This window comes from Callithrix jacchus, chromosome X (assembly GCF_049354715.1).
Source record: "Callithrix jacchus isolate 240 chromosome X, calJac240_pri, whole genome shotgun sequence".
NCBI lineage: Eukaryota > Metazoa > Chordata > Mammalia > Primates > Cebidae > Callithrix > Callithrix jacchus.
The window spans coordinates 53,728,163-53,753,500 of record NC_133524.1 but is presented as its reverse complement, the minus strand read 5'-3'; the positions used below and the strand labels follow the sequence as shown (position 1 = coordinate 53,753,500).

The 25,338-nt window shown below is 43.7% G+C and overlaps 1 protein-coding gene and 1 pseudogene across 1 annotated transcript in view; one reads left to right on the top strand and one right to left on the bottom strand.

Moving 5' to 3' along the window:
- The window catches only part of SMC1A (structural maintenance of chromosomes 1A), a 44,482-nt gene extending 21,663 nt beyond the window's left edge, over positions 1–22,819 (top strand). Inside the window, exons 17-25 of the mRNA XM_002762903.6 lie at positions 2,688–2,833; positions 2,925–3,078; positions 4,390–4,500; positions 17,559–17,715; positions 18,148–18,302; positions 18,425–18,576; positions 19,703–19,772; positions 20,063–20,173; positions 20,596–22,819. Of these exons, the coding sequence (XP_002762949.1) occupies positions 2,688–2,833; positions 2,925–3,078; positions 4,390–4,500; positions 17,559–17,715; positions 18,148–18,302; positions 18,425–18,576; positions 19,703–19,772; positions 20,063–20,173; positions 20,596–20,679 (1,140 nt within the window). The 3' untranslated portion in view covers positions 20,680–22,819. The remainder of the gene's footprint in view (positions 1–2,687; positions 2,834–2,924; positions 3,079–4,389; positions 4,501–17,558; positions 17,716–18,147; positions 18,303–18,424; positions 18,577–19,702; positions 19,773–20,062; positions 20,174–20,595) is intronic.
- Positions 15,329–15,437, bottom strand: LOC118150874 (U2 spliceosomal RNA; annotated as a pseudogene).
- Positions 22,820–25,338: the final 2,519 nt, after the last annotated feature.

Below are 25,338 nucleotides of genomic sequence, written 5' to 3'. Positions count from 1 at the left end.
AATACCAGCCATGGTATAAGAGACCAGTATTCTTTTTTTTTTTTTTTTTTTGAGACGGAGTTTCGCTGTTGTTACCCAGGCTGGAGTGCAATGGCACGATCTGGGCTCACCGCAACCTCCGCCTCCTGGGTTTAGGCAATTGTCCTGCCTAAGCCTCCTGAGTAGCTGGGATTACAGGCATGCGCCACCATGCCCAGCTAATTTTTTTGTATTTTTAGTAGAGACAGGGTTTCACCATGTTGACCAGGATGGTCTCTATCTCTTGACCTCGTGATCCACCCGCCTCGGCCTCCCAAAGTGCTGGGATTACAGGCGTGAGCCACCGCGCCCGGCCAGGAGACCAGTATTCTTATGTAATGTGGCACCATCCTTCAAGAAGCTTCAGAATGCATTTATACCCTATTAACTCAGTAATACCTGAGGAGATTATGCAAAATTCTGGCTAAGCTTTATGCAAACACTTTGATGTTTATTACAAGCATTTATAGTTCCAAATTGGAAACTACTCAGTGTCCCTTGGAAAGTGGGAATTTAGCAAATCATGCTACACTCGTAAAATTATTTATGTAGTGTAGTGGTCCGCAAACTTTAGTAATACACAGGCCCTTTTTAAAGGAAAAATATTCCCTAAGATTGCCAGTGTTGTCTTAAATCTGTAATTTACTTAAGTATATGCAAATATATATATACTTAGAACACTTAAAAAAAAAAAACACTTAACCAAATGCTAAGACAAACTTTAAAATTAAATACTAACAAAATGAGTAAAATTTAGATTAACCATGTAAATTCAGTGTGACAAATAATGATGTTTTGCTGAAATCTAGTCACTTTACAGTGTGACTATGCTACTGACTTACAGCTCAGTTCTTTTGAGTTTAGCATGCCTGTGCCACCATGTATTGTGTGATGACTCGATTTTCTCACACCCTTTCTCTTTAAACTACTATGAAGCCTTTGTGCCTTACAGCATTCCCTCCTGAGGTGATTTGGTCTTCTCTTGGTTTGAATTTATTGTTTCACTTGTGTCTGCTTATGTTTGTTGCTTGTTTGTGTGTTTTCTTCATTAACCCCTGATGATTAAAGTAGTCCTCTTTGGTGTCTGAAATCTTTTCTTTTTTGAGATGCAGTTTCGCTCTTGTTGCTCAGGCTGGAATGCAACGGCACAATCTCGGCTTACTGCAACCTCTGGGTTCAAGTGATTCTCCTGTCTCTGCCTCCTGAGTAGCTGGGATTACAGGCGCTCATCACCACACCTGGCTAATTATTTGTATTTTTAGTAGAGATGGGGTTTCATGATGTTTGCCAGGCTGGCCTGGAACTCCTGGCCTCAAGTGATCTGCTCGCCTCGGTCTCCCAAAGTGCTGGGCTTATAAGCATGAGCCACTGCATCTGGCCTGGTGTCTGAAATCTTAAATGCAGTTGTAGTTTGGGCAGTAAAATCCTGAGGCAAGACAGGTTAGATATCTAGATGGTTGGGATATTAAGTAATTTTTTTACTTTTGAAATAATTTTCAACTTTGCAAAAAATTACAAGAAATAGTGCAAAGAACTCCTATCTACCCATCACCAAGATTCATCGATCTGCATTATCTTTTGCATTCTTTCTCTCTCTCTCTCTCTCTCTCTCTCTCTATATATATATATATATATATATGCTTATTATTTTTAATGAGACATTTGGGAGTAAGTTACAGATATGTCCCCTTTATGTGATTTTCTTTCTTTCTTTTTTTTTTGAGACAGGGTCTCGCTCTGTCACCCAGTCTGGAGTGCAGTGGCACGATCTCAGCTCACTGTAGCCTCTGCCTCCTGTGCTCAGGTGATGCTCCCACCTCAGCCTCCCAAGTAGCTGGGACCACAAGCATGTGCCACCACACCCAGCTAATTTTTGTATTTTTTGTAGAGACAGGGTTTTGCCGTGTAGCCCAGGCTGGTCTCGAACTCCGAGGCTCAAGCGATCTGCTCACCTTGGCTTCCCAAAGTGCTGGAATCACAAGTGTGAGACACCCCACCGGGCCCCCTTCACATGACTTAAGATCAAAATAAAAACAAAAATTTTCCTTTTTAAAAATCAGAACATTATACATAAGGCTACAGTCCCCTTTGGCTGACTGTTCTCCATCCTAGTCCCCTACCTCTTGCCAGAGGTGATTCTTCCAGACCCTTTAAGGATTTACTTAAATACTTGTACATTTACATATGTGTATTCATAGAAAATACACAGTATTGTTTGTGTGGGTTTTTTAAAAAATAACAAATGCTGCTGTACTGCACTTGACAAAGTTTTGATGTAGAAAAAATACTCAAATATCAAGTCAGAATACAGAGTTTTAATTACAATCTAGTCTCAACTATGTAAAGTTGTCTGTAAATAATGCTGAGAGGAAATGTGCTAGAATGTTAATTGATTATCTAGCTGATGAGATTATGAGTGATTCCCCCTAAATACTTTCTCTATACTCTTAACTTTTCTATATACACTAGGTAACTTGTAAAATTGGGATGTGTGAGAGAGGGCAACCAAATTTAAAAAAGATAAGAGGGGTGATGGGAGTGTGAAAGCAGAGCTCATTGATGAGTGACTCCAGTAAACTGCCTAGTAGGAAGGGTGGGAGCAGGAGAAGATCCCAGGGTAAGATTGGGAAAGTCCTCACCTATTGTCCTGTTCCCACTGCTGGGACCAGGAGGAACAGAGACACATGAAGATTATAGATGAGACCATGGCTCAGCTACAAGACCTGAAGAATCAGCATCTGGCCAAGAAGTCAGAAGTAAATGACAAGAATCATGAGATGGAGGAGATTCGTAAGAAACTTGGGGGCGCCAACAAGTGAGTGGATTCAGGCCTGGGGTGGGAGGACGTAGATAGAGCAGGCAGCCTGCTAGATTTGGGTCTCACCTAGCCCCTGGACCTTTTTTAGGGAAATGACCCATTTACAGAAGGAGGTGACAGCCATTGAGACCAAGCTTGAACAGAAGCGCAGTGACCGTCACAACTTGCTACAGGCCTGTAAGATGCAGGACATTAAGTTGCCACTGTCAAAAGGCACCATGGATGATATTAGTCAGGAAGAGGTGAGTATTATGGCTGGTGGTGGGAGTGGGCTATGAACATAATTAACCAGGGGTGGGGAGTGAAAGTGACCAGGAAGAGCAGTGAGAGACAGAAGGATAGTGGGCAAATGGTGAAAGGACATGAAAAGGAATGCAGGAGAGATGAGGCAAGATGCAGTGGTGAAGGCAGGTGAGGCGAAAGGTAATAATAGCTTTGGTTGAGAGAGAAGTTGAATTGGGAGTAGAGCTGCAAGCCAGTGAGTGGGTGGTGAGAGAGTTGAGCCAGGAAAGAATGAAGTAATTCATTAACCTTAGGGACCTGAGCTATATTAGCTCTAGCAGGTGATGGAAATTGGTAGGACTGGGAATTGAGTGACATTAGCCAAGAGCAAAGGAAGACAGGAAGCTGGGGGACCTGAGGATGATAGCTGCAGTGAGGGAGGTTGGCCAGTAGAGGGTTGGGTGAGGGACATCAGCAATGGAGAGGTGAGGAAGTTTAGTTATAGGAAAGACAGAGATACTAGCCAAAGAGGAGTAGTGGAAGTAAAGATTGGTAGCAAGGGGGAGGGAAATGTTAACTGAGAAGAGGTTTGCCTATATTGATAACTTAGACCTGGTCATGTATCTCAGTCCCATGTGTCTTTCTCCTCACTTTCCAAATGGCATTTTGGTTTAATTCAGTAAAATATTTTGAATACCAGAAATGTTCTGGGCATCAAGTAACATGACATAATTACCCCTAATCCTAACCATAGACCTGCCAGACAAGGCATTATCCCCATGTTACAGGTGAAGAAACTCAGGATCTGAGAATGTGACTTGCCCAGGACCACAATGTTAATAAGCGGTAGACTTCAATTTTTGTTGTTGTTGTTGTTGATGCAGAGTCTCGCTTTGTCACCCGGGCTGGAGTGCGGTGGCGTGATCTTGGCTCACTGCAGCCTCCAGCTCCCAGGTTCGAGTGATTCTCATGCCTCAGTCTCCCAAGTAGCTGGGATTACAGGCACACACCACCACGCCTGGCTAATTTTTGTATTTTTAGTAGGGAGAGGGTTTCACCACATTGGCCAGGCTGGTCTCAAATTCCTGACCTCAAGTGATTCACTTGCCTTGGCCTCCCAAAGTGTTGGGATTATAGGCATGAGCCACTGTGTCTGGCCATAGAGCTCAATTTTAAACTTGAGTCATTCTGCCTGCAAAGCCTCTGTTCCTTCTGCCATAGTGCTTTCTAGCAAAGTGCTTTCTCAAAGAATGAAGGCTGCAAAGGAGCTGCCTATAGAGGGACACTCTCATGGCCAGTCTGCTCCACTTGACTCTCCCTTGCCATTGCAGGGTAGCTCTCAGGGGGAGGACTCAGTGAGTGGTTCCCAGAGAATTTCCAGTATCTACGCACGAGAGGCCCTCATTGAGATTGACTATGGTGATCTGTGTGAGGATCTGAAGGTGAGGATCAACCACAGGGGTGGGGTGGGGGTTGGGGTGGGAGTGGGACCATCTTCCTAGCTGTCCAGAGAGGGGGTCAGCCCATCTGGGGGCTCTGTGGAGACCATGGCTGGAAAGGGGAAAGCTGTCAAGGAATGGGGGATTGGGTTGTGAAGTAGGGTCTCCCCCTCGTATATATAAATAGGCATATGCACATTTTCCACCTGACACCCCAGGTTGCTCCTGCCCTTGCCTGCTATCAGTCTTCCCTTCTAGGTGTGTATATGACTAAGTTAAGCCTAGATACACACAGAGAAGAGACTTCTCTACAGTGAACAGATTGGCCTCAGGTGTTCCTCAGGGCTCTTTCCTCCTCTCTTGGCATTCTCTCATCCTGGGTATCACTTCACTTCCATGGCTTCCACTGCCATCTCTGTGCTAGGTCCCATAGGTACCTCAAACCCTAGCCTTCCCAAATTTACCCATCTCCTCAGTGCCACTCACATGCTCAGCCAGAAATTTGAGCCTCATCCTTGACTTCTCCCTCTTTCACTTTACATAGTCAATTAATTATCCTCCTAAATATATATATATATTTTTTTGAGGTGGAGTTTTACCCGTTGCCCGGGCTGGAGTGCAATGGTGTGATCTCAGCTCACTGCTGCAACCTCTGCCTCCCGGGTTCAAGCGATTCTCCTGCCTCAGCCTCCCAAGTAGCTGAGATTACAGGCGCCTGCCACCACAGCCAGCTAATTTTTAGTAGAGACAGGGTTTTGGGTTTGTTTTTTTTTTTTTTTGAGACCGAGTTTCACTCTTGTTGCCTAGGCTGGAGTGCAGTTGCATGATCTCAGCTCACTGCACCCTCCGCCTCCTGGGTTAAAGCAATTCTCCTGCCTCAGCCTCCTGAGTAGCTGGGACCACAGGGGTGTGCCACCATACCTGGCCAGGGTTCTGTATTTTTAGTAGAGATGGGGTTTCACCATGTTGGTCAGACTGGTCTTGAACTGCTGACCTCAGGTGATCCGCCCACCTCTGCTCCCCAAAGTGCTGGGATTACAGGTGGGAGCCACTGTGCCCGGCGCTAAATATCTATTGAATCGTTTTTTTTTTCCACTGTCTCTAGTGCAGGCCACTTTCATCTCACATAGCCAACTGCAGGAGCCTCCTAAATAGTTTATGATGCATTTCAATCGTCATTATATTCAGGAGGATTTGATTTTTTGAACTTATGGAAAGTTTGAAGCATATGGAAGTAAAGAGAATGATAATAATGAACCTCAGGCACTCAGCTTCGACAGTTAAACAATCTTGTTTTTCGTACCCCCCTCCCCATTGGACTATTTTAAAGAAAACTAGACATTACTCTGTCTATAATTACCTCAACATGAATCTGTAGAATATGAGAACTCTTAAGAAAACATAACCACAATACTATGCCTGAAAATATTTAACAGTAACTGCACAATATTATCTAATCAATAAATATTTGGATTTCCATCAAAGTCCCATAACATTTTTTTGAATTTTTTTTTGCAGTTTATGTGTTTACACCAATACTTCAGTAAGGTCCATATGTTAAATTGGTCTCTGCTAGTCTATAACATTTGCTCTTCATTTTTTTTTTCCTTCTTATTTATGGAAGAAACTGGGTCATTGGTACTGTAGAATTGTCTGCATTCTGGATTTGGCTGATTATGTCTCCATAATGTTACTGAACATGTTTTTCAATTCCTTGCATTTCCTATAAATGGGTAAGTAAATCTAGGGTTTGATTGGATTCAAGTTCTTTTTTGGGGCAAGAGTATATCATAGGTGGTGTTGTGTACTTGTGAACTTCCTTCTGCATCACATCAGAAGACACCAGATGTCAGTCCTCACTTTCTTTGTAATACTAAAATTGACCGGTGTTCAACATTACCTGTGAAGTATTCTTGCCAGAAAAAAATGTGGATCTGATCAAGCTTCCATATTTATCAACTTTCAGAAACACTGGTGCCAAAGGAATGTTAAAAAATCACAGGAGGGCCAGTCATGGTGGCTCACGCCTATAATCCCAGCACTTTGGGAGGCCAAGGTGGGTGGATCACCTGAGGTCAGGAGTTTGAGACTAGCCTGGCCAACATGGTGAAGCCTCGTCTCTACTAAAAATACAAAATTAGCCAGGGTGTGGTGGCGCACACCTGTAATCCCAGCTAATCAGAAGTCTGAGGCAAGAGAATCGCTTGAACCTAGGAGGTGGAGGTTGCAGTGAGCCGAGATCATGCCGTTGCCCTCTAGCCTTGGTGATGAATGAAACTCTGTCTCAAAAAAAAAAAAAAAAAAAAAAAAGCACAGGGATGCAGTTATCCAAATCCAAACTGGGAAATTATAAAGAACAGAAAATCTGATGTCTTTTGTAAATAAATGGGGAGAAAAAAATGGAGAGGGGGAACTGTGGCAGACAAATCAACCAAATGAAATGTGTGGTCCTCACTTGAATACATTGTGTAGATAAGAAAGGGAGGGGGACCTTATAGAGTAAATGAGACTTAAGAGACATATCAGCTCACTGCAATGTGTGCACCTTATTTAGAACCTTCTTTGAAAAACCTGTAAAAGAAAATGTATAAAACAGAGGAATTTGAACACCGACCAGGTATTTTATGATGTCAGGGAATTGTTAATATTTTTAAGTGTAATAGTGGCATTACTATTTTCCTTAAGTCTTTATCTTTTATAGGAGTGGTTCTCATTGAGAGGGTAGATACTTTGTTCCCCCAGGAGACATATGACGATGTCTGGAGATACTCTTGTCACGCCTACTTGTCATAACTGGGGGTAGGGGGGTTTCTACTAACATCTAGTGGGTAGACACCAGAGATGCTGCTAAACTTCTTACAGTTCGTGGAACAACCCCTACAGCAACGAACGGATTACCTGACCCAAAATGTCAGTAGTTCTGAGGTTTGGAAACTATGTTTGAGAGATACACACTGAAGTATTTATGGATGAAATGATGTGTTTAGGGTTTGTTTTAAAATAAGTGATCATGCCTGTAATCCTAGCACTTTGGGAGGCTGAGGCAGAAGGATTGTTTGAGCCTGGGAGTTCAAGACCAGCCTGGACAACATAACAGACTCTGTCTTTATCTCTTTTTTTTTTTTTTTTTTTTTTTTTTTTTGAGATGGAGTCTCGCTCTGTCATCAGACTGGAGTGCAGTGGCATGATCTTGACTCACTGCAACTTCCATCTCCTGGGTTCAAGTGATTCTCCTGCCTTAGCATCCTGAGTAGTTGTGTGCGTCACCATGCCCAGCTAAGTTTTGCATTTTTAGTGGAGACAGGGTTTCACCAAGTTGGCCAGGATGGTCTCTATCTCCTGACCTTGTGATCCGCCTGCCTCAGCCTCCCAAAGTGTTGGGATTACAGGTGTGAGCCACCACGCCTGGCCCCCCACCCCGTCTCTATCTTTAAGAAAAATAAAATAAAATAATTGAGTATAGAAAGGAGTTGGGGGATATCATTGGCAGAGTGTTGAGCATGAGTTGATAATTATTGAAGCTGAATAATAGGTACCTGGAGTTTCATTATGTTTTTCCCCTGAGTTTTTGTGTATATTTAATAATTTATATAACATACAGTTAAAAACAACCATGATCACTAAGTTCAGCTAGGATTAGCTCCAGCCATTTTTATAAAGTTCTCTGTTAGCCTTTCACAAATTGGTTTTAGCAACTGTTGATGATCATTGCCTACATTAGTTAAGGGTTGCAAAAGCCGGGCGCAGTGGCTCACACCTGTAATCCTAGCACTTTGGGAGGCCGAGGTGGGTGGATCACCTGAGGTCAGGAGTTCAAGACCAGCCTGGTCATCATGGTGAAACCCCATCTTAAAAAAAATAAATAAATAAACAAATAAAATCAAAAAAATAAAAAAGGGTTGCAAAATGGTAATTTTCTAATTCTTTCATTCCTCCTCCATTTATTAGTTGGAATTCTAAAGAGTACTTTTTTACATTAACTGTTTAGTTCCCTTGAAATAGTACAGGAAAGGTAGGATAAATAGTCCTTTTCCTTTGTTTACCAGCTTTCAGAATTATGACTTGGTTGCCCTTGTAACCTTCAAAGGTGACCAGTGAGATTTTAAATTTGCTTTCTTTTTTTTTGTTTGTTTTGTTTTCTTTTTTTAATTTGTTTTTATTTAAATGTTGGCCAGGGATGGGTGCGGTGGCTCACACCTATGATGCCAGCACTTTGGTAGACCGAGGCAAGGCGAGTAGACTGCTTGAGGCCAGGAGTTCGAGACCAGCCTGGCCAACATTGTGAAATCCCGTCTCTGCTAAAAACACAAAAATTAGCCACCAATCCCAGCCTCTTGGGAGACTGAGGCATGAAAATTGCTTGAACCCAGGAGGCCAAGGTTGCAGTGAACCAAAATCACACCACTGCACTCCAGCCTGGGTGACAGAGCAAGACTCTGTCTCAATAAATAAAATGAATGAATGAATAAATGAATGAATGCTGGCCGGGTGTGGGGACCCACGCCTGTAATCCCAGCACTTTGGGAGCCTGAGGCAGGAGGATTGCTTGAGCCTAAGAGCTAATTTTTAAAAATTAGCCAGGTGTGATGACATATATCTATAGTCCCAGCTACTCAGGAGGCTAAGGCAAGAAGATCACTTGATCCTGCGAGGCTGAGGCTGCAGTGAACCTACATCACGTCACTGCGCTGTAGCCTGGGTGACAGGGAGATCCTGTCTCAAAAAAGAAACTTAAATGTTTAGATGTCTTTTTTTCTTTTTTCTCTTTTTGAGACGGAGTTTCACTGTTGTTACCCAGACTAGGTGCAATGGCATGATCTCGGCTCACTGCAACCTCCGCCTTCTGGGTTTAAGCAATTCTGCCTCAGCCTCCCGAGTAGCTGGGACTACAGGCGCGCACCACCATGCCCAGCTAATTTTTTTATTTTTAGTAGAGATGGGGTTTCACCTTGTTGACTAGGATGGTCTCGATCTCTTGACCTCGTGATCCACCCGCCTTGGCCTCCCAAAGTGCTGGGATTATAGGCATGAGCCACTGCGCCTGGCCTAGATGTCTTTTATGTTTCAATCTGTTAGAGTCATTTTTCTTCCTTCCTCTCTTTTTGCCCAGGCTGGAGTGCAGTGGCGTGATCTTGGCTCACCAAAACCTCTGCCTCCTGGGTTCAAGTGATTCTCCTGTCTCAGCCTCCCGAGTAGCTGGGATTACAGGAATGCACCACCATGCCCAGCTAATTTTGTTTTTTTTTTTTTAGCAGAGATGGGGTTTCTTCATGTTGTCAGGCTGGTTTCAAACTCCCAACCTCAGGTGGTCCACCTGCCTTGGCCTCCCAAAGTGCTGGGATTACAGGCTTCAGCCACTGCACCCAGCCTGTTTTCTTTTTGTTTTGTTTTTTTTGAGAGGGAGTTTCACTCTTGTTACCCAGGCTGGAGTGCAATGGCATGGTCTCAGCATACCGCAACCTCTTGGGTTCAGGCAATTCTCTGGCCTCGGCCTCCCGAGTAGTTGGGACTACAGGCTCGTGCCACCATGCCCAGCTAATTTTTGTATTTTTAGTAGAGACTGGGTTTCACCATGCTGGCCAGGATGGTCTCGATCTCTTGACCTCATGATCCACCCGCCTCGGCCTCCCAAAGTGCTGGGATTACAGGCGTGAGCCACCGCGCCCAGCCTTTTTTTTTTTTTTTTTTTTTTTTTAATTTATAGACAGGGTCTCACTATGTTGCCTAGGCTGGCCTTTAACTTCTGGCCTCAAGTGATCCTCCTGTTTCCGCCTCCTGAAGTGTTGGGATTACAGGCATTAGCCTCTGTTCCTGGCCCATTTTTCTTTTGTTTAAGATGAAGTCTCACTCTGTCACCCAGGCTGGAGTGCAGTGGCGTGATCTCGGCTGACTGCAATCTCCGACCCCTGGTTTCAAGTGATTCTCCTATTTTAGCTTCCTGGGATTACAGACATGCTGGGACTACAGATATATGCCACCATGCCCAGCTAAATTTTGTATTTTTAGTAGAGATGGGATTTTACCATGTTGGCTAGGCTGGTCTCGAACTCCTGACCTCAGGTGATCAGCCTGTCTTGGCCTCCTAAAGTGCTAGGATTACAGGCATGAGCCACCGCACTCAGCCCCATTTTTCTTCTTTTTTTTGAGATGGAGTTTCCCACTTGTTACCCAGGCTGGAGTGCAATGGTGCGATCTTGGCTCACCGCCACCTCTGCCTCCTGGGTTCAGGCAATTCTCCTGCCTCAGCCTCCTGAGTAGCTGGGACTACAGGCGCGCACCACCACGCCCAGCTAATTTTTTTTTTTTTTTTTGTATTTTTAGTAGAGACGGGGTTTCACCATGTTGACCAGGATGGTCTCGATCTCTTGACCTCATGATCCACCTGCCTCGGCCTCCCAAAGTGCTGGGATTACAGGCTTGAGCCACCGCGCCCAGCCCATTTTTCTTCTTGATGCTCACATTGTTCATCCTTGGCCAGTGGGAACCACTTCAAGTTTACTTTTTTGTTGTTGTTATTTTTAGATTTTTATTATGGAAAATTTTACATGCAAAAGTAAAATAGTACACTGCTCCCTCTTATAGCAATCGCCAGTTTTAACAACAGTCAGCTCCTGGCCAAACTTCTTTAACCCCCACAAACTTGTTTTTTTTTTTTGAGATGGAGTCTCACACTGTTGCCCAGGCTGGTGTGTAGTGGTACAATCTTGGCTCACTGCAACCTCTGCCTCCTGGGTTCAGGCGTTCTCTGCCTCAGCTTCCTGAGTAGCTGGGATTACATGCACCCGCCACCATACCCGGCTAATTTTTCTGTATTTTTAGTAGAGATGGGGTTTCACTATGTTGGCCAGGCTGGTCTCGAACTCCTGACCTCTGCCCAACTTGGCCTCTGAAAGTGCTGGGATTACAGGTGTAAGCCAACTGCGCCCGACCCCCTCACACTTTATTTATTATTCCTCCCTACCCATAGGTTATTTTAAAGTAAATTCTGGGCCAGGCACGGTGGCTCACACCTGGGCAACAGAACGAGACTCTGTTTCAAAATAAATAAATAAATAAATTCTGGACATCATATTTCATTTGCAAATTTTGCAGGATACATCTCTAAAAGAGATAGGAATTTTTAAAAATAATTAGAACCATTGCATACCTAAAAATAGTTTCTTAATACAATAGTGTTGCACATTCATGATGGTCACACACAAAAATCACTAGTTTGCTTGCTTGAATTGGAAGTCAAATGAGATGATTGATTGATAGTTATTGGATGATTGATAAAGCTGTTAGTTGATATGTCACTTGAATCTCATTTAACTTATGGAATCCCCCTCCGTCTGTTTTTTCTTTGCAATGTTTTGTTGTCACAAACGTTGACTTATTTCTTCTGAAGGATTTTTAACATTCTATACTTTGTTGATTGTGTCCTATGGTGTTTAGAATGTACCCCACCCCCGAAAAAAAGCCCCAAAAATAGTTCTGCTATCCTCTGTAGTTCTTTTAAGTGGGTAGTTAGGTGTAGATCAGTGCTGTTCAATAGAGATAAAATGTAACCCACGTGTGTAATTTTCAATTTTCAAGTAGCCACATTTTAAAAATGACAAAGATGAAATTATTTTTAATACTATATTATGTTTAGCCTAGTATCCAAAGGAGTATCATTTTAATGTGTGAACTATATAAAAATTATTGATGAAATATTTGATGATCCTTTTTTGTACTGTCTTCAAAATCTAGTATGTATTTTACACTTACAGCATGTCTCAATTCAGATGCTAAAATTTCCTCAGAAATACTTGATCTGTATTTAGATTTCCTAAAATTTACAATTGAAAAAGGAGACCCACATACCCAAGTTGTTCCAAATATACTTAAAAGTTTTCCAGTGACTGAATTGAATATCAGTTTTTCAATTTAAATGAACTAAAATTTCATAAAATTACGATTTTGTCTCCTCAGTTGCACTAGCCAAATATCACGTGCTAAGTAGCCATATGTGGCTGCTGGCAACCAGATTGGACAGCACAGAAGCTTGATTAGATTCAAATTTTGGGGTTTGTAGGCCGGGCGTGGTGGCTCACGTCTGTAATCCTGCACTTTGGGAGGCCGAGGTGGGTGGATCACCAGAGGTCAGGAGTTCAAGACCAGCCAGGCCAACATGGTGAAACTTCATCTTTTTAAAAAAAAAAAAAAAAATTGGGGGTTCGCTTGTTTGTTGTGGTTACGACTCCTTCACAGGTGGTGGTGTTACTTCATCAGGAGGTACGTAATGTCCATTAGTGGCTCTTTTTGTGTGGTTTGCAGCTATGCTTATTATTGCGAAGATCTATTAATTAATCAGGGCTTGCAAAATGGTGACCGTATATCATTTCTGTTTACCAGCTGGAATATTATAAAGAGATACTTCCTCTCATCGTTTATTTGGTTATTCTGAGATATAGTTAGTACAGTTTGTATAGGAAAGGCTTGATTTTTTTCCCCCACTTTATCAGTTTATAAAATAAGGAATTGCTTTCTTGGCTTTCTCAAGATTTGTCCACTGAGTTCTTGTATCATTATGAATTTAAATATATTTGGTGTCTTTCAATCTGTTGGGGTTATTATCCTTCTTGGTGCTCAGGTTGTCCCATCTTTGACCCATGATAACTCATTCAGTTTGACTTCTGAATTATTTCAACACAATCCTTGTGGTCTGATATCTTCCTTGCTTTCTAGTATGTCTAGGCTCATCTTCCACATTTTCCACCCAGACCTGGAATCAGCTATTTCTCCAGGAAGGTCTGACTTCCTTTACTGGGAAATGCTATTATTTAGCAACTACCATCTAGATACTGGAGTGTTCATGATTGTTGGGTTTGTTAGTACTTCTAGAACTTTTCAGTAGATGGGACTATTAAATGTGGTTATTTTATTTTGAAGGAAAAATACATCATGAGTTCATATTGATACTTTGAATTGAAATTGTAACTTTCAGTTGAACATCATTTATTTTATGTTTGAGTCTCCCAGTTATTGTTGATGAAAGTCTCAGTTCCTAGCAACACTAACATAACACATTTACTTTATCCTACTCTGTATATAGTAGTTTGAAAATCACAATAAGATATTATTAGTAACAATTTGATTATTGAATGTAGTTTTAAGTAGTTTAAGATTTTCCAAGGTTCTTTTTATTATTAAGCTAAGGAAGGCCTCATTGGGCATGTATAGTCATGTTCCTATGTTTTAAAGTAATTTGAAAGAGTTATCTGAGTGTTTAACCAGCTTAATATATAGTTAGGTTTCTTTGTTTTAGTTTGTTTTCCATTTTTAGGGATTGCTCTTTTTAGCATTTTGATTTTTTTAATCCAACTTTAATTTTGAAATGTTTCAAACCCATGGAAAAGTTGAGAGACTAAAATAGTGAACACTCATATGCCTTTCACCTTAGATTCATCAGTGAACATTTTACCACATTTGCTTTTCTCTCTTCCCTCTTGCCCCCCACTACATGCAGTTTTTTTTTTGTTTTTGCCAAACCCTTTGAAGGAAGTGTGGCCATGATATTTCAACCCTAAATACTTCAGCATGCTAGGAATAAGGGATTGTCCTATCTAACCATAATTTCATATTATACCAAAGAAAATGAATAATTGCATTTCATAATATTTAATCTTCAATCCATATTTGAATCTCCCTAGATGTTCTCAAAGTGTCTTTTATACTTTTTTTTCTTTTTGAAGCTAGTATCCAATAAAAATTTATGAGTTTCTTTTGTTTATTATGTCTCTTTAGTTTCTTTTAATATGGAGCTATCCTTTTACCTTTTATTCATGGCATTGATCTTTTGAAGAGTCTATGAGAGTTTTCTTGGAAAATGTCCCACATTATGTATATGTTCTTTTTTTACAGTATTATTTAACCTGTTCTTCCAACCCTTGTATCTCCTATAAATTGGAAATTTGATCTAGTCTGGAGGCTCAATGGATTCATGTTAAGTATTTTTTGGCAAGAACATTTCATTGGTGAGCTTTATGTGGCATTCCTCCAGGAGGTACATGATGTCAGGTTGTGCCTTCTATTAGTGATACTGAGTTTGATCCCTCAGTTAAGTTGTCAGTTGCTACGTTTTTCAGCGCTAAACATACACTTTTGCCTTTGTCATTAATTAGTAATCTTTAGAGTGATGCTTTGGCATCTTGTGCCTGTCTTGTTCCCCAACAATTTTTTACCCAGTGGTTTTCACATTTTGATTTAATTTTCTTTTAATAGTTATATATAACATCTTAATGTGTTTCTAAAACCAAAAGTATAAAACAAGGTACATGAAGAGAATTCTTTTTTTTCCTTTTTTATCTTACTTCAATTTTCTGTGGAAACGAAGAGAATTCTTATTTCCATACCTGTCCCCTTCACCTCTCTTTCTCAATAGATAACCCTTTAATTAGTTTTTGGATTATTCTTTTTGTTGCTGTTACAGGTTTAAAATACAAATATATTTGTATTCCCTCTACCTTCACTTAAATAAAAGATAGCATACAATTGTGTACCTTTCATATTTTACTTAAAAACCTATCCTGGAGACCACTCCAAAGTAGTGTATAGAGATCGTTATAAGGGCTTTCTAAAATGTACATATGTTTGTGTCCTTATTCTTAAAATCATTCACTGATACTTCACCTTTCTTATCATAAAATCTAAACCTTATAAGGCCCTTTATAATCTGGCTTCTACTTGTCTATCTAGCATCTTCTCTTTCTGTGCCCTCCCCCAACACACTTGTACACATGCATCAGTGCACACACAATTGCTACTACTGCCATATTGATTTTTTTTTTTTTTTGCTTTCAAAGTTTATTAAAGTTGATCACTTTTTAAAAAAAAAATTTTTTTTTTGGACGCATCAGATATTAAACTGATAAGAAGAGATACTACACTTGATCTTAGCCAAAAGGCCAGGAAGCGATAAAGTTGATAAAGTTACTCTTTTTTTCTTTTGTTGGGGGACAAGGCCTCGCTCTGTCATCCAGGTGGTAGTGCAGTGGCACCATCATGGTTCACTGCAGCCTCAATCTCCTGGGCCCAAGCAGTCCTCTCACCTTAACCTCCCAAGTAGCTGGGACTACAGGCATGTGCCACCATGCCTGGCTAATTTTATTTATTTATTTATTTATTTTTGAGACGGAGTTTCACTCTTGTTGCCCAGGCTGGAGTATAATGGCTCCATCTCAGCTCACCGCAACCTCCCCCTCCCAGGTTCAAGTGATTCTCTCCTGCCTTAGCCTCCCGAGTAGCTGGGATTACAGGCATGCATCGTCACGCCTGGCTAATTTTTTGTATTTTCAGTAGAGACAGGGTTTCTCCATGTTGGTCAGGCTGGTCTCAAACTCCCGACCTCAGGTGATCTGCTCGCCTCAGCCTCCCAAAGTACTGGGATTACAGGTGTGAGCCAATGTGCCCGGCTAATTTTTTTATTTTTGTAGCGACAGGGTCTCCCTATGTTGCCCAGGCTGATCTCAAATTCCTATTCTCAAGCCATCTTCCCGACAGCCTCCCAAAATGCTGGATTAAAGGTATGAGCCACCATTCCTGGCTTGCTTTCTCTTGAATTCTTTTCAATTCAGTGAGTGGACCATGAGCAACCTCCCCTGGCTTTTTTTTTTTTTGTGATACTCCCACTGCATAGAAGTCTATTCCTGGCCGGGTATGGTGGCTCACGCCTGTAATCCCAGCACTTTGCGAGGCTGGAGCAGGTGGATCAGTTGAGCTCAGGAATTTGAGACCAGCCTGGGCAATATGGTGAAACTCTGTCTCTACAAAAAGTACAAAATTAGCCAGGCATGGTGGTGCGTGTCTGTAGTCCCAGCTACTTGAGAGGCTGAGGTGGGAGGATCACTTGAGCCTGGGAGGTGGAGCTTGCAGTGACCAGAGATCATGCCATTGCACTCCAACCTGAATGATAGAGTGAAACTCTGTCTTCAAAAAAAAAAAAAGAAGTCTGTTCCTTTTCTCTGTCCTCACTTGTTCATCCTGTAGGTCTTAGCTTAAACATATTCTTGGGCCAGGTGCAGTGGCTCACACCTGTAATCCCAGCACTTTGGGAGGCCAAGGTGGACAGATCACGAAGTCAGGAGTTCGAGACCAGCCTGACCTACGTGGTGAAACCCGTCTCTACTAAAAATAAAAAAAGCCAGGCATGGTGGCACGCACCTATAATCCCAGCTACTCGGGAGGCTGAGGCAGGAGAATCGCTTGAACCTGGGAGGCGAAGGTTGCAATGAGCTAAGATCACACCACTGCACTCCAGCCTGGCCGACAGGGCAAGACTGTCACACACACACACACACACACAAAACATTCCTGGAAGCCATTTCTAGCTCCTGAGTCTGAGTTAGGTGTCTTGTGTGCTGATTCAATACTGCCTGCTTATCATTATTTTCACATTCATCCTCTAGTATTCTGATTGTTTCCTTACGTGCATTCCTCTGTTAGACCCCTGAGCTCTGTGAGTACAGAAATACCATATCCTCACAGGATATGATGGCCCCAGAGCCTGGCACTTGGTAGGCATTCAGTAAATATTTATTGACCAAAAGTGGCAGAAAGGCACAAGCCCAGACATGCATTGTAATATCCATAAGAACTAAAACCAAACTCAAATGGAATTTGCTCAGATGTAGCGATCTGAGCAGAAAACGTGAATTGCCTTACTTATCATGGAGCTGTAAGTGTAGTCCAGAGCAGCCAGTGTGGGAGCCTCCAGGTCACCCTGAGATGGTACTGGCTCACGGCCTGGGCTGACAGCCAAAGAGGGACACCACCAGCTGCTCCTCCTGAGAGACAAAGAGGTCGGCAGGGCCTGGGGGAAGGGCTAGAGATGAGAAAGCAGCACCTCAGCCTATAATTTCCAGAGATGGTGGGAATGGTTACTATGGGCAGGATCTGGTGGAAAGAACCGAGCTGGAGAAGAAGAACCTGCCCTCTGTATATGTGCAGGCGCCCAGGCCACATTTCGGTCAGTCATCTCAGTGGGGGCCTGGGCACAGAGGCCAGGCCCTTCTTGATATTGCTGGGCCCGGGACTTACAGGATGCCCAGGCTGAGGAAGAGATCAAACAAGAGATGAACACACTGCAGCAGAAGCTGAATGAGCAGCAGAGTGTGCTTCAGCGTATTGCCGCCCCCAACATGAAGGCCATGGAAAAGCTGGAAAGTGTCCGAGATAAGTTCCAGGAGACCTCAGATGGTAAGGTTTACCCTTCTACTTGGCCTACGATGAGGACAAGAGGCTAAAAATATGCCACGGGCCTGCTGTACATCACAGCAGTTCCTGTTTTGACATGCTTTCTTACTTAAAACTCCCAGGAGCCCTAAACAGTAGGAGTTATTATACCTGCTTTTATAGAACGGAAAATTGCGGTTCCCAGAGGGTAAATGACCTGTTCAAGGTCACACAGCTGGTAGCTGGTAGAATCCAGGTAGGAATCCATTTTTATGTGGCTCCAGGCCCCTGTTTCTTACTCTGCACTGTATCCAATGGCCAGTCCACTGGATACAGATCCTTCTGGGACCCTCCTCAGGCATTTCCCTCTCTTGGTGGGATGTCCTGCTCTGGATTGTCATTTGCAGGCCATTCTTGCCAGGGCACTGAGGGATCACCTGTCTGTCTTTCTGGCAGAATTTGAAGCAGCCCGAAAGCGAGCAAAGAAGGCCAAGCAGGCATTTGAACAGATCAAGAAGGAACGCTTTGACCGCTTCAATGCTTGTTTTGAATCTGTGGCTACCAACATTGATGAGATCTATAAGGCCCTGTCCCGAAACAGCAGTGCCCAGGTAGGCTGGAGTCCCTTACCCAACCAGCTGCTACCATCCTCAGTTGCTCTACCCTCCGGGATTCCTCTCCCTATCTCCATCCAGACTCAGATACAGATCCTGACCCATCTGCCTTCCCCTAGGCATTCCTGGGCCCTGAGAATCCTGAAGAGCCCTACTTGGACGGCATCAACTATAATTGTGTGGCTCCTGGGAAACGCTTCCGGCCTATGGACAACTTGTCAGGGGGGGAGAAGACAGTGGCAGCTCTGGCCCTGCTCTTTGCCATCCACAGGTAAGGCTGACCCCCTAGGGCAGTTGACGAAGAGACCGAACTGAGGCCACCAGAGGCTCTGGGGCTGAAGGATATGCAGAGATCAGTGAAGGTGAAGATGGTTTGGTGGAAACTGGATTGCATCCCTGTTTCACTGTCTACTGCAGTATATCTGGCTTTGGTTTTCCTGGACTTGTCTTCCCCATCTACCCTCATCCACTCAGCATGTCCTCACTGGCCCGTGCATGTATTCAGTCCCACCTCCAGGGTTTTGCTCACAAGATTGCTGGCTAATAATCCCTTTCCATGCAAATCTAGCTTGATCATCACTTTTACCCTTTCACCCTTCCTCATTCTTCTCCCCTTCCTTTAGGAAGCCCTCCTTGACCACTGTGTCATACCCTGACCTTTCCCTCCTGAATGCCAGTAGTACTTGAGTCTGACTCCTGCAACTTAGTGCTAGATTGTACAGCATCAGTTTCTTGAGTGCTGCTCTGTACCAGACCCTGCAGAGGGATTGGGGACACAGATGTATCAGACATGGTCTCTGACCTAGAGAAGCTCACAGTCTAGTAGAAGCCAGATGCATAAACAGTGTGTTAAGTGTTGTGACCGGGTGAGAGTGTGCTATGGATACACGGAAGAGATACACTTAACCCAGTCTGTGGGGAGGGTGTGGGTAGGCCAGGGAATGCTTTTAAGGGCAGGTGCCACTTGAGCAGGAGATGTAAAGGATGAATAGAAGTTTGCCAGGGAGACTAGCAGGCATTCTAGGCTGAATGTACAGCATATGCAGAGGCAAGGAGGCATGACAGAGCATGCTGTGATGGTGTGTGTTGGGATGGGGTGGACCTCTAGGTAGCTCAGTCATTGGACAACTTTAGCTCCCCAGCCAGCCTGCAAGCTCCTGAGGGGACCATATCTTCTTGTGGTTCTGTGGGAACCTGGAACACAGCTTAGTGCAGAGGGGAGGGTGTTTGTTGATGTATTGGCTTTTAGGGGCTCAGGCAACTTTGAGACCTGGGTTTTTTAGTCTGAAGAAGTGGAGTGGGAAGCTGGCCTGTTTGATGGGCCCTGGGGCTGTCCCACCCTGCCTTGCCGCCCCCTCCCCACCTCAGTGTCAGCTCACCTACTGGTTCCCTCCCAGCTACAAGCCAGCCCCCTTCTTCGTCCTGGATGAGATTGATGCTGCCTTGGATAACACCAACATTGGCAAGGTGGGTGCAAAGAAAGTGGGGCCTGGGAGGGATGCCCCCAGGTTGGGGCTGGGTTTCAGGGAGCAACTCCTGAGTGTGCCCTAGCTGTTCCTGCTGCCTGTTCTCTGTGCCCAGAAGGCTGGGCCCAGAGTCATCCATGCTGTGGTAGTCAGTAGTCTCCTTTTCTCAGCCTCTCTTTCCCTCACCTTCCTCCCACTACCCTACCTCTGCTGCCTTCTGGTTGTGGCTGGAAATTACAGGGGAGTGTTAAGGCTTGAGCCTTGCTAAGTGCCTGGAGGCCTTTCCCACAGGTGGCAAATTACATCAAGGAGCAGTCGACTTGCAACTTCCAGGCCATCGTCATCTCCCTCAAGGAAGAGTTCTACACCAAGGCCGAGAGCCTCATTGGAGTCTATCCTGAGGTAGGGTGGGCCTGGCTCAGGAGCCAGCCCTACTCCCTGCCTGACTTCCCAGGGCAGGAAGGGAAGGCTGCAGTGGAGGGGAAAAGGGGTGGGGGAGCATAGGGAATCAGGTCCTGAATGGCCATTTGGGCTTATTGGAGTTCTGCCTCTGGAGGCTTAGCCAGCCCAGCCAGGCAGGGCCATTGCATTTGGGGACAGATGGAAAGGTAGGCAGAGGCAGTGGAGAAAGGAGGAGAGTACAGAAATAGGCAGGGAGAAAAGGCACATGGGACTGAGCACATCCTTTCACACCCAGAGAGAACCATTGCCTGGGCTTTGGGCAGGAATGTAGGGAAGAGGGTTTGAGGCCCCTGGTCCTGGGGCATTAGACCCCTGTTAATTATCTCCTTACAATTTTATTTTTCTTTTTCTCCCTCCTTCAGCAAGGGGACTGTGTGATCAGCAAAGTCCTGACCTTCGACCTCACCAAGTACCCAGATGCCAACCCCAACCCCAATGAGCAGTAGCAATAGTTCTACCCTCCTGCCCTGTCTGGATCCCTAAGGTGTCCCTCTCCCAATCTCTGGATGTTTGACTCCCAACCTTTCCCCTGCCTCCTGGCCCTTTTTGGTGTAGTCATGGGATTTAGGCACTGCTAATTAAGCACGAAGAGGAACAGAGGTGATGTTAGGTCTAGAGCAAAAATTCCTGAGTGACAAGGAGTATTCTGGCCTCTGGAAGGAGGTGCTGAGCTGAACAGGGCCATCTGTTCATCACACACACCCCCTTCCTCCCCCTCATCACCCATCATCATGGGTCCCTTGGGCCTCTTGCCCACTGTGTGTGTGGGTACGTATGGTGTATGTATGTATCCTCATGTGTGCATGTATGTTTGCAAAATAATAAAGGATATTGGAAACCTGTTTTAGAAGGAGCCTAGGCTGAATTTGATTTCAAGAGAGCTTACGATGACAGCACCCCTGAGCTGGGCAAAGGTACTCAGGACCTCATAGGAGTCTCAGGCAGTTACCTGAAACTGCCTTCATTCACTCATTTGTGTATTCATTCATGTATGTATTCATCAGACACATACTGAACACCCTCTATTTGTCAAGCTCTTTGCTTGGAATACAGAGTTGAATCAGACATGATCTCTACCCTCCTAGTAAGGAGATACAGTGGTTCATGAATGACTATCGTTAGCTGAATGTCTTATGTACTTTGAATTTGAGAAGAGGGTGATCACCTCTAGGCTTCTTGGAGGTCACATTTAAGCTGGACCTTGACAAATTGGTAGGATTTGGTCAGGCACTAGTTGCAGAGCATGAGCTCTGGGGACAGACTGTTATGGGTTCTGGTCCCACTTTTTATCACTTACTAGTTGTTTGACCTTGGGCAAGTCATTTGACCTTCTGTGCCTCAGTTTCCTCATCTGTAAAATGGGGCTAACAATATTACCTACCTCATAGGATTTAATGATGTCAAGCTCCTCAGTGGAGGCTTTATCCCTTCATGGAGCCCACTTAGGTGCCAATTCCTCAGAATATAAGCCTCATGCCTAGACTCCTGAGAGCTTCTGATCCCAGCTATTAGGGACAGAAGAAGCCTCCAAATCTGGAAGGTGCTGAATGCCCTGCTGACTGGGAAAGTTTCAGGGCACTGATGGGGTCTACCTGGTAAGTGGAGGGCCTGAGGAAGCCTGTAGCTTCAATCATATATGGTAGCCGGGTACCGGAGCCCCAATCTGGGTTGTGAGGAAATAGGGTAGAGGTAGCCTGGGCCACGTCCCAGCCTAACACGTGTGAGGTTCACTTGAGGAACTAACCTCATAACTATAAGGAACATGCAGAGACAGCGAAGCCTGGTGTGATTAGCTCAGCCTTCACTCATTCACATACACCATCATACTTTTATTCCAATCTGTGTATTGATTTTTTTGCTTTTTAAAAGTTAAGTCTATTCTAATTACTCAAACATTGCATTAATGCATTCTCGTTTTGAGAAATTAGATTGTTAGAGATAAAGGTAGTCTCATTCAGCTACCAACCACTCCCCCTTCTGATCCTTTCCTTCTTAGTGGCTTTTATGTTTGTTGTACTTCCATTTAGACTGTTTTAATACTTGTACGTACATATACGAACTCACTGGAAACATTGTGTGTTTAATGCAAATGGTATATTGTTTAGCAATTTGTTTTCTTTGCTTAACAATGTTTTTCTGATCTGTGCATGTTACTTAATGTAGATCAATCCATTCTCTGTAATTGCTTATAGATTGCCATCATATGACTACCACATTTTACTTAACACATTTCTCTTGTGATGGACATTAAGACTGTTTTCAGGTTTTGCTATTACAAAATACTACACAGGAGCATCCCTAGGCCTATGTGAAAGTGTGTATGTGAAAGTTTACCTAGGGTCGATACCTAGTAGTGAACTGCAAAGTCATAGGATATTTATATATTGGTTTTTAATAGATACTTCCAAATTGCCCTCCTGTACTATTTACTCAGTATTTTTCTTAAGGTAATCTGAGGTCTAACATTGTTATCCTATATCATTTTCATCCCAAGTAGTGATATCTGTGAAGTCACAGGTTTGATATGTGCTAATTATGTATTTTTCTAATACATATTAAAAGACATAACTATCAAAACAAAATAAATTTGTCTGTTTTCAACCAAAGAAGTCACATACCAGTAGTGGTACTGTGTGCCATAATTTGGCAAATGCTGGCCTATCTGGAAGAGCACAATTTGGGGGTCAGACCTGGTTCAAATTTCAGCTGTAGAAACTTGGGCAAGTTATTTCATCTCTGAGCCTAAGTTTCCACATCTGTAAAAGGAGATAAGAAATACCTACCTTGCAGTAGTGAAGCAAAGAGAAAATTAAATATATCTGAACCAATTTGGCTGGTATCTAGATCATCACAGCCCTTTAAAAGTCACCTTTGCTATTCTCCCCACTTTACAGGTAAGGAAACTGAGGCCCAAAAAGGTTTGAACCCAGGTCTTCCAAGTCATTCAAGTGCTTTTTCCACTGTACAGGTGGTTATCAACCTTGGCTGCACATCAGAATCATTTGTAAAGCTTTTTCCTTTTTAAAAGTAAAGCAGTATATACACAGGTAAAAAATAAAATAGTACAGAAGCTTATAATGAGAAGCAGCAGTTTCCTGCTCGCACCCCCACATCCAAAGGATGTGGAGCTCTTTAAAAATCAATTGCTCTGGTCCCGCCTCTGGAAATCTGATTCAGTAGGCGTGGATGGTAACCCAGATAACTAACCCCTACCTCACAGGATAAAAAGGATTACATGAGACGCCTTGGGATAAGGCCCTGGCAGACAGGAACACATATGGTACAAAGGAGCTTTGGGGACTTAAGTCCTGAGGATCCCGGAGGTAAGGTGACTTGTCCAAGATTCCACTGGTTTAGTGGAAGAGCCTAGTTTCCAGTCAGATCTATTTAGTGCTTGCCCCCTGCTCTCTCCTGTTGTGCCCCACCACCTCCTCTCATCAAAGGGCAACCCTTGTCAGTGAAGCGTGTGCTTGCAGGAGGCCGCACACCACCGTGTGTTTCCAAGGATAAGCTGGATCCGAGTAGATTCCCTAGGGCTTGTTGGAGAAACTAGTTTGACTCTCTTACACTGTGGACACAGTAGCCTTGCTCTGGGAAGTTGAAGAGTACTCCACAACAGTATCTAAGTTTAATTGGGCACTTCCCTCTGGAAATCAGTGTTGCGCACCAGGAACACAAAGATGAGTCAAATCTTTATCCTGCCTTTGAGGAGCTTTCTAGTTGGGGAAGCAATTTGTAAAATGGCCATTAACTATACAGTGTGATCAACACTCTTGACAGGAGCACAGGAGAAACGTCTAGCTTATGTGAAGATTCAGGGAAGGCATCCTCTAGTCTAGGTGGTGACACCTGAACTGAGTCTTGAGAGACTGGCAGGAATTAGCCAGTTGAGGAAGTGGAATGAATTTCCAGATATTGGAAACAATATGCATGAAGACATGAAGGCAAGAAACAGCAAAGCAATCAAATACTGAAGCGTGAAGATTCCTGGGGTGGGGGGAAAGCAGCAAGAAAACGTAGAGAGGAGCCAGATTGAAAGAGCATTGTAAATGCATGACTACAGAATTGAGCTTTGTCTTGTAGGACAGTGTGGTTCCCAAATTGGCTGTATACCACAAACACGTGGGGCATTCGGGGCCCCGACCTCAAAATTCATTAAGTGAGGACTTGAAATCTTGAATGCTTGTAAAGGTTACCACATGACTAGGGTACAGCCAAATTTGGAAACCATAGCTTGAAGGCAATGAGGAAGCCATGAGATGGTTTTTAATAGGGTGTCTTCAGATCAGATGTGAACTTAACCTGTTTCTGGCTGCCTAGCCAACCAGCGTAGAAACAGTTTAGGTTAGATGTTCATGCTGTATGTGCCCGTGCCTGTAGCTTCCCTGTTAATCAGCTTCTTACACTATATTTGCTTGTGTTGTCTCTGAATAAGCTTTAGGCACCACAAGGGTGGGGGCCTTGGGATATTTTGCTTACCAGTATAGCCCCTGCAAAAAAGCACAGTGCCTGACACAAAACAGGCACCCAGTAAAGTTTTTGAATGAATGAATGCATGAGTGAATGCATTTGTGAGAGAATGAATGGAGACAGGTAGATTAGTTAAGAAACTGTGGAAAAGACCAGGAGGCCTGCACTAGGGCAAAGGCCAGTAGGAATAGAATGGAGGTGTTAAGGTGTGAACTGTTAAGGGAAGATGATAAACTGGACTTAATGACTGATTACTGGATGTGGAGGGTGACTGAGAGGATAGAATGAGTACCCATGAATAGTCAGGATTCTTACCCTATCCGTCATCTCTTTCCTTATCCGTCTCTGAAACAGAATATCCTTACATCCTCCTCAGCAATTGGAATTCCTCCCTCAAGTTAGACATTTTGTGTGCTGTGTGGTCTCTCACTGCCCCTCCCCTCCTCCACAAGCCATTGATTCATTCATCTAGTTCAATAAATCTTGGCTAAGCACTTCCAGTGTGCAGTAAGGCTCTTCCAAGCCAGGACTCTACTCTCTCTTTCCTACCTCACATGTTTTTGAGGGCTTTCCCAGGTAAGAGTCACATCTCTTATACAATAACTTAGAGTGAGACACCCAGAATGTCAGACCTT